Source organism: Acyrthosiphon pisum, chromosome A1 (assembly GCF_005508785.2).
Source record: "Acyrthosiphon pisum isolate AL4f chromosome A1, pea_aphid_22Mar2018_4r6ur, whole genome shotgun sequence".
In the NCBI taxonomy this organism is placed as follows: domain Eukaryota; kingdom Metazoa; phylum Arthropoda; class Insecta; order Hemiptera; family Aphididae; genus Acyrthosiphon; species Acyrthosiphon pisum.
In genome coordinates, this window is record NC_042494.1 from 28,579,330 (window position 1) to 28,588,857 (window position 9,528).

Consider the following 9,528-nt stretch of genomic DNA (forward strand, 5'->3'; position numbering starts at 1 on the left):
GAAAGTTCACTGTGCGAGTGTGTTAGGTAAATTCCCAATTTCTAAACGTATTTTATTATAACGCGATAAATTTAATTTCATACACAATTGATGTACAGTACATAAATACCGACTGAATATATCAACAATCGTAAGTATGTACTGGTAATTAACGAACGGATACAACAGGGATAAGTACCTAAAAGGTGTTCTAAATCTATAATATTGCATTTATGTATTTTTAAATTTTCAATCTTTATTAGCTATACAAATGGAACATCTTATAAAATATATTATTCTACAAAGTTAATTGCAAATATTTGTAATTATGATGAACTTTGTCATTATTTGAACATTTATGTTTATACAAAAAAATTGTACCTATGTGTTTTTTATATTTTATTAGTTGTTTTAATTGGTATTAAAACAACTTTTGAGGAACCTAGTATTAAATTTTCAAACTTTTGACCCATAGGGATATTTATAGAAAAAAATGTCTGTAAATAGCTGAAATAGAGTCAACATATCATATTGTATAGAAAATGATAAAATACACGTGTTATTTGTTTTTGAGTTACAAAAAAATAAGTAAATTGTTCAATGAGGAGATCGGGTGAGTATTCAATGTGGTTAAAATGGTATTAAGGCACCCGGTTCCGATGTCATTTTGTCCTCAAAAATACACTCTGTGGGAATAACGATACCGCCTTATAGAATCAACCAAATTTCATAATTTTTTTTTAATTGCTAGAGGGAAATATTCTACAGCCCGCATCGATCTCTGTTTTTCAATATTTTATTCTCAAACTATATGTAATATGTTTAAAAAAATATAAGATAAAAAGCATTTTTTTACAAATTTTTTAATACAATTATTTGAAATAAAATTCAAAATCAGAGATCGATGCGGGCTGTGGAAAATCTTCTTCTTACCGGATAAAAAAAATAGTCATCAAAATTCGACAATTCTATAAAGCTTGAGAGTTATTCCCGTAAGGTCTTTTTCGATATAATACACCCTTGCCCCCTTCCCTAAATAGGTATCGGGTAGTAGATTAGTGGAAAACTCTTATAATTGAGGTGGCAACTGAAATATAAAATTTAATTCTTAAATTGTGGAAAATTTGAAAAAATGGCACCGGAACGTTAAAGTTGTTAAAACGTTCATAAAAAATTAATGTGACTTTCCGGAAAATTTCCGAAAATATACCGAGGACATTTTTAGGCGTACCGACATCCTGCCCTACTTACCCTAAATAATTTAGTCAATCTTTGGTTGTCGTTAATGTACTTCTCTATTATATGTATATTGTAGGTACTTACTACTGACTATACTATCAGTACTCTGAACTCTCGAGTACTCACAATAACACAATACTTACGAAGTGGCGTATACAGTTTAATTTATATAGTTACATTGTCATTTACCGTTTGCAATTATATTAACGTGTACAACATTTTTTTCCAATTTTCCTTAATGTCAGAAACTCATAAGAGTCACACACATAACTTAATAACACTGTCTACGACTCTATATTATGGTCTATTCTTCTTTCTGCTCAGTATGGTAATTTTGTCATGATAAACATGTATAGGTAGGTAAGAAGTAAAGTTTGAAAAAAAATTATAACACGTACACGAGTTATAGGTATATTATATACATTTTTATTTTTTTTTCATTTGGATTTTAAAAACATTTTTTATTTTTATATTAATTTAAAAACATCAATAAAATCAATGTAAAATACAATAGTGTTTATATTATTATTTGGAGATTAAATTTATAACATAGCATTATATTATATTACTCTATAAAGCAACTATTATAAATAGTACTATAATAGTAGGTAGCTATAGTATAGTAGCAGTAGTGGTAGTTATACATTAGTAGACAGTAGACAGTAGTGGACAGTGGTAATAGTAATAGTAATAGTAGTAAATACTAGGCACCCAGTAGAAGTAGTGATAGGTAGTAGAAGTAATAGTAATTTATGGTAGTAGGTAATCGTCAAGGTTTTATTTATAGAAAAGATAGGTACCGCATAATATATGGGAGAGGGATAATATTATTTTGGAATTTCTTGTTGCGAGAAAGTGGTAAGTGAAAAACGGCACCCACTAATAACGGTGGGTTATCTAATTTTTGATTTCCATGACGTGCAATTTTATACGATAATTAATATTAATATTATTATAATGTTAACTAATTAATATAATATATATACACGTAATGCTACATTTTGTAAGTCGGAAAATCGTCAATAAACCACTCTGTTTAAAAAATATAACTTATTCGAAACACAAAATAGAAATGATTATACCAAATAAAATTAACTTAAAAGTTTTACATAAAAAAATAAAGTATTCAAGTCTTATCATAAATAAATAGGCGGTTATAATACGTCTAGTTGGTTCGGGAAACGGCATAATATTGTAGATGGGTATTATAGGTAGTATAAATAAATTAAATCGACTTTTTTTTCTCAGTGGCTGTGGCTAAGTAGGCGAATTTAGTGAAAATATACAAAATATTACGCGATGAAAAAAACAAAATAAATTTGACATAATAATAATTGGTTTTTTTTTCCAAAATTCCATCATCCGACAAGTTTTGTGCGTTCATATTTTTTGTTCATTATATAATTTTGACAAATATTACTATAAGCGGGCTGTGAATTATAATTTTTGATTTTTATACATTTATAGGCACCTACTAATACACTAATACAATTATACATACTGAACGGTAAACACAATTTCGTTTACTTCGATTCGATACAGATTGGACTGGAAAAAAACAATTAACACCGGTATATTTACATACAATATTTATATAATAGGTATATATTATTATATACTAATATTTTTCGTACATAAAAGGGAAAAAGTATTATATCAATATTATTGTTACACAAAACAGAACCAAATGCGGTCAAACACAATAACGGTCATTCCATTTATATATATAATTTTTTTTTAAATTTTAAAACTTTTTATTTAATATATATATATTTATTTTTTTTAACGAACTCTACACTTGTACACTATACAAAAAGATGATGTATAAAAATAAAATGGAAAAACATTGAAAAAGGCCCCTCCGCACATAACATAAAAAAAGAATGTGCCTTTTCTGCTCCGGAAACGTTCACACACGCACACACACGTTATATATATATATATATTATATATATATACGGTATTGTTATTGTATATAAATTTCTTCTTGCTTTAACCAATGCACCAGAGAATACATATTATGAATATATACGTTCTATATAAAATATTTACACTGAGAAACAGGATTCTTAAGACATAATAATATTATTATTCCTCGATTATTATTATTAACGACTAAACACTACTAAATTTCGACTACATATAATAATATAATATAATACAACATAAAATATATTAATATGGACACAGCTGCAGGGTGAGTATTATACCGTGGTATAGAGAATTCCGCGTAATAGGTACACGAACATATAGAGAGTGAGAGAGTGTGTTTTGACTTTTGACGTCGAATGGCATTCACTTTACAGTTTACATTATAGGTACACATAAAGCGAGAGTATAATATTAATATAGGTACTGCAGAGCCGAATATCTAGTGCAAGCACAAAGTACACGTACTACAGTGCACAAATATATACGGAGATCGTCGTACCGAAAAAATACTATTATCATATAAATATTAGGTATAGTATAATAATATTATAATAATGATAATGGTTTCTCGTTGTCAAAACGAGAGAGACGGTTTTTTTAAGTATATATAATAATACATCGTTAATAAATTACGTAAAAAAAAAATAATAATAATAATAATAATAATAATAATAATATTATAATATGTTAAATTATAATTAGTAGGTAATTACTTAAAAAATAATAGTAATAGTAAATGAAATAAAAAACGAAAAATAGTTAAGATGATGAAAGTATATTACGGGGTCAGCGACAAATCGCTGATGTAGTGTATATAGGTCTAATGACAATGTAGTGGTCAACGATAGGTACAATATAATATTATGATATAAATTCAAGGCTGGGCGTTAACGAGTTAAAAAGTTCATTTAATTTAAACTTTTAAACTTAACTAGTTACCTTTGGTTATCCGTTAATCCAACTACAACTCAACTCGAAAATTGTTTAACTAAAGTGAAAACAATAAATTCAATTTTCAATTTAAAAAGTTAAGTTGAATTTTATAGACTTGTTGTCAGTTTTTATTTTATTTTATTACGTTTTAATCGATATCTTTTTTATGTTTAAAAATGTTTTTTTTTTTTTTTTTTAGTGACGAAAACCTTTAATGAAGTTACTAGAAATAGAATGATACTGCTAGTGTTATAAACTAAACAAATCGTACATTAACTTTTAACATTTTCTTAAGTAGTAAAAAAAAATCATGAACTCGCCCAGCTTTGGATATATTAATATAGTAATGACGACGACGACGATAATAATAATAATAATTATAATAATTATAATAATAATAATAATAATAATAATACTAAGGTGCAGGGGTTGGTTACGGCAGAAGAAGATATATACAAACGCTGACCGACCAGATGACGACGATCAACAGTTCGACGGTGACGGAGACGGCGGCGTACGCTGTCACGTACGCGAACGCGTCTTCGGTCCAAGCGCGACGCTGTGGACGGTGCGTCGGCTGCTGGCGGTGTCTGGTGCGGCGCGGCCGGCGGTTCGCGTCGGCGACGGCCACCCCGCGGGAGACGTGGGGCAGCACGACGACGGTGCGCGGCGTGGTGGTCGGCTGCGGCGGCGGTGTCGGTGGTGCTGTGGAGGGGCCTGGTAGTCAATAGCATTTTTTTGCGCACGCGCACTTGCGTATGATCTCGATGTCTTTGGTGTAACGCGTGCCGTCGTTGCATATCAACCGGACCTTCCGCTTCTTCGTCTTGCGCGCCCGACAGCAGCTCGTCCCGCAGCCGCCCTCGCACTTGGCCATCTTCAGCGGTTTCCTCGACCGGCAGTTGTTCTCAGTGTAGTACTCACGCACCTGTATCTTCTTGCACGTGGGACCTGCGAACAAGTGTCTTCGTTATTATAGCTATAGGTGTTTACGTGGCATGACGTATTATCTATATTATTATGCCTATCGGCGCCAACAGGGCAAGGGGGAGATCCCGCCAAAATGTCTGCCAAGTTCCCTCCTTCAAAAGTATTGTTCTAAGCATGAGTATTCATTTTTAGAAAATATTATGGTGAGGTGGACCTGAAGTCAACCCCAAAAAAATGGGCTATTTGCGCCTCTATATGGCTATAATAATATTATACAGGGGGGACAGGGCGACAGGGACACGCGATAGTTCACTCCAACACGTGAGAGTATGTAAAATCAGCGGTAGAAACTAGAAGCATACTATTGGCGTACTTATTTAGTCTATAACTAGTGAGTATGACAATTATTTACCTCTAGCTGACTTGCAGGGGAAGCATCCAATATATTCTATTTTTATAATATTTTAGTTTAAAATAAGTGAGGGGTACAAATTTGTGACTTGGAAGCTTTAAGCATCCCCCGAGACAGCCAATGGAAATCATACTACGTAAAATCCTGTATACAATTATATAATATATAGCAGACATTAAAATGCCACATGAAAAAATAGTCACACCCGATAAAATATCTGCAGTGCTATCTCTGCTGGAACTCAAATTTTGAGTTTGAAGAATAACAAATATGCATCCATAAATTCAGTTGTCCGCATAATATATTGATAACTGCACCCACGATGGAGTTCGCGCGTTCGTTTATTAATCAAGACGATGTTGAGGTTACAGCACTTACCTTGCGTACAGTATTTGCCCGACCAACCGGGTTGACACTTGCAAATGTATTCTTTGATCCCTTTGGACTCGCACTTGCTGCCCTTATGGCACTGGTTATTATAGCAAGGATCTTCATCTTCGTCCTCATCTTCGTCATCCTCTTCGTCCTCGTCTTCTTCTATCGGACCTTCTTGTGGTTCCATCTGCTCCTCATCTACCATAGTCGAGCTCTGTTCTTGTTCGGCGACACTCGGAGACTTGACTCCTTCTTCTTCTACCATCTGTTCTTCGTCCTGGAGCAGGGAACAGCCGGGCGTCACTTTTTGTTGACGTGCCGCGTTCATAAAGTCCACTAATTTGTGGTTCACCCAAAGCTCTTTCATGCAACCTGGAAAGAACATATTTTATTGTGATGGTAATGTAAATCCACGTTATTACGCTAACGCCAAGCTGCGGAATCGTGTATGAAAATTACTTACCATTGAAACTGGTCAAATTTCTTAAATGAAAATGATTAAAGGCTTCGGCACCGGGATCTGGAGGTGTGCCACCTATGTATAACGGCGAGGTGAGTCTCAAGTAATCTCTTGACCCCTCGTTGATTATCGATCTAGCCACGCCTCCGTCGACTCTCAGTGTGAAATTTTTTCTAATCGACAACAGTTCAACCATGTGCTGTTTGCCGTCTGCGACCATTTCAAAACTAAAAAACATACACGATGTAAAATAAGTCGAAAATCGGTGAATTGTGAGTGAAATACTGACCTGTACATGGTCGAAACGGGATAATTCCCTACGTCGTAACTGACTCTAATACGTCCGTTGAATAATTCAACGGCCAAGTGTTCGGAATGGCCGTCGTACAACAAAATACCATTTTCTTGCGTTGTCGTAAACACAACAGTCACATTGGCCTCGGGTTTGGTCCTCAAAGGCTCTAATTCCACGAACGAAGTATTATGTACAAAACTCAAGCTGGTCAGATATTCGCACCTTTTTCCTGCAAATAAAAGGACGTGTGATAATGTGCCATGCTATTTACAAACAACAATGAACACGCGTGGACAGTACCTGAGTACCCTGGAGCACATTTACATAAGTAGTCGTTCGTAGAACCGTTCGGTTGATAACATATTCCATTTTTGCATTCGTGATGTTGACAGGGCGAAGTTTGCGGGTACATAAGTGCGACACTTGGAGAAATGTCGCAGAACTTTCCGGTATATTCTCCTACACATTTGCACGTATAGTCGTTGATGCCGTCCACGCACAGACCGCCGTTCTGAGGACGAGTAAAGAAAATCGTAACGAAATTTATTATTGATGCATTGAAAAAAAAAATTATAAACAGTACCTAATAATAATAATAATAATAATAATAATAATATAGTCTCGTCTCACCTGGCACATATGGTTTTGGCAGTCGTCGTTGTTTACAGTGCAATTGTCGCCCGAAAAACCGAGTGGACATTCGCAAGCGTAATGCGTAATGTGGTCGACGCACTTGGCTCCGTTGTGACACGGATTGAAGTCTTTGGAACAGAACTGTATTTTTGTTTGACAATAATCACCTGCGGCGTAATATAAAATTAGACATTAAGTAAACACACGGAGAATTAAATTGAAAAGAGGTCTAAAAAAATTTAAATTCAAAATTATTCTTACCCGTGTATCCGGGTAGGCAACGACACTCGTACGCTTGAATCAGGTCAACACAAGTCGAATTGTTTTCGCATTTGTTGGTCAAACAGTCGTCGATATTTGTTTCGCAACGGTCTCCGGTAAAACCTGGTGCGCATTGGCAGCTATTAAGAAAAATACAATCAATTTAATTACGTATACATAAATAATTATACAGAATGATTATTTTAACAGTGTATACTCATTAGTTGACACTTGATAGTACATTCAAAGTATTAATTCTTTTCGAAGATTTATATAATAAAATAATTTTCTCGAACATTGAACAAAAAAGCTCATTAATTAATAAAAAACGTTTTAAAATGTTTTTTCAGTATTGAACCGCTATTAAAAAAAATATTATTTAAAAATCAAAGGTTACAACAAAAAATAAAGGGCGAGAATAATAAAAAAAATTAGTTGGAATCAAGTTTATATTAAACTGTTCTAAAACTGTTGGAGAAATAAATAGTATTATGGCATAGGTACATATTTAAGTGACGTTAGAATTTACCTGAATCTGCCTTCTTCGAGCAGTTTGCAAGTTCCTGAGTTCCTGCACGGATTACCGTAACACGCGTCAATCATGTTTTCGCAATGTTTGCCGTGATATCCTGGGTTGCATCTGCACTTGTACTGTCTTTCGGGTAAAGGCTCGCAGAACCCTTCGTTCGAACAAGGGTTGGTGAAGCACGTGTTACACTTGGACAAAATGTCTTTGCCGATCGGTTCTGTAAAATCGACAAGCTCATTTTATTATAGCAATCGTTAATGCACACAAACCAACGAGCTCGTTGTACCGACCTTTGCAAACGAAACTCGAAACCGGCGTGGACAGTAGGAGTTTGTCCTTCATGGAATTGGGTTCCGCACATCTGGCTATACCTGACTCGATGAAATCTTTTTTTATCCATTCCGCTAACCACTGTAGACCGCAATCGCAGTACAGTGGGTTGGAGCCGATACCTCTGCGAAATTATTACAAAAACATTCATCAGCATGGCTGTTAATAAAATACATTCACATATTTTTTCATTGTATTGAAAAGATATATTACATCAATCACGCCAGAGAAATATCATAATGATGGCATGAACGTGTGATTAATTTGACCTAAATCGAAAATATTCACGATTTACATACTATATTACAAGATATTATTATTAGACGTAGGTAACTATACATTTTTTGATATTTTATTTTAATTAAGTACCTAAAATTCAGGTAATATAAATAAATTTCAAAAATAGGTAAATACATTTTAAAATTTGTTCAATACATATATTATGTCGAAAATATTCACGATTCACATATACTATTTATAAATATTAAAATACAGGGTTTAACAAGAAGATCTGATAAAAAAAAAAAAAAATGATGCTACTTAAGTGTGACAAAAATTGAGAAAATTATATGATTAATAAATAGTTTAAGAAATATTACTCATGTCAAAAATAGTTTTGAAAAAATGTATTACCTTCTAAATTAATTTACTCAAAAAAAATATTGACATTTTAAAAATTCTAAAAAAACTGTTCGACTTAGATAAATGTTTTTATAATCATATTTACAAATCGGAAATTTTGATTTTTACCAACAAATTTAAGTAACATTTTTTATTTTTTATTTTCAGTATTAAAAAGGTGGGTAAGTGGATGTCGCTCTGCTGTACAGTAGGTTAGAAGTGGGTCACTGTATAATGGACAGTATTAAATTTGAATTCAATGATATAATATCACTGTATAAGAAAAACGATTTTGAGCGGAGACGGTATATCAGTCTATGTATTAGACATATATATACTTATCTATGGTATTAAAAAAAATTGACCTATAATAGGTACCTATAATAAATTCCAAATTAATCATATCATAATATCTATTAGGTACTTATAAGTTATAACGCGTTATACATCAACAAAAAACCGTGGTAAAATCATAGATATATAATAGTATACTTTAGAAGTTTCAAGTACCCACGAATAATATTATACAATCACAACAAAATAACTAAAATAGTTATCCTAGGTTTTTAATATGTAATTTCGTCCAAATTTGTACTTAA

At 33.0% G+C, this 9,528-nt stretch overlaps 1 protein-coding gene across 1 annotated transcript in view; it reads right to left on the reverse strand.

The window, feature by feature from the left end:
- Positions 1–2,556: 2,556 nt before the first annotated feature.
- Positions 2,557–9,528, reverse strand: part of LOC100161423 (protein slit) — a 149,684-nt gene continuing 142,712 nt past the window's right edge. Inside the window, exons 25-33 of the mRNA XM_029486894.1 lie at positions 8,269–8,432; positions 7,979–8,195; positions 7,450–7,589; positions 7,186–7,355; positions 6,856–7,066; positions 6,550–6,784; positions 6,264–6,487; positions 5,804–6,172; positions 2,557–5,034 (exon numbers count right to left, since the gene is read on the reverse strand). Coding sequence (XP_029342754.1) covers positions 4,808–5,034; positions 5,804–6,172; positions 6,264–6,487; positions 6,550–6,784; positions 6,856–7,066; positions 7,186–7,355; positions 7,450–7,589; positions 7,979–8,195; positions 8,269–8,432 — 1,957 coding nt within the window. The 3' untranslated portion in view covers positions 2,557–4,807. The remainder of the gene's footprint in view (positions 5,035–5,803; positions 6,173–6,263; positions 6,488–6,549; positions 6,785–6,855; positions 7,067–7,185; positions 7,356–7,449; positions 7,590–7,978; positions 8,196–8,268; positions 8,433–9,528) is intronic.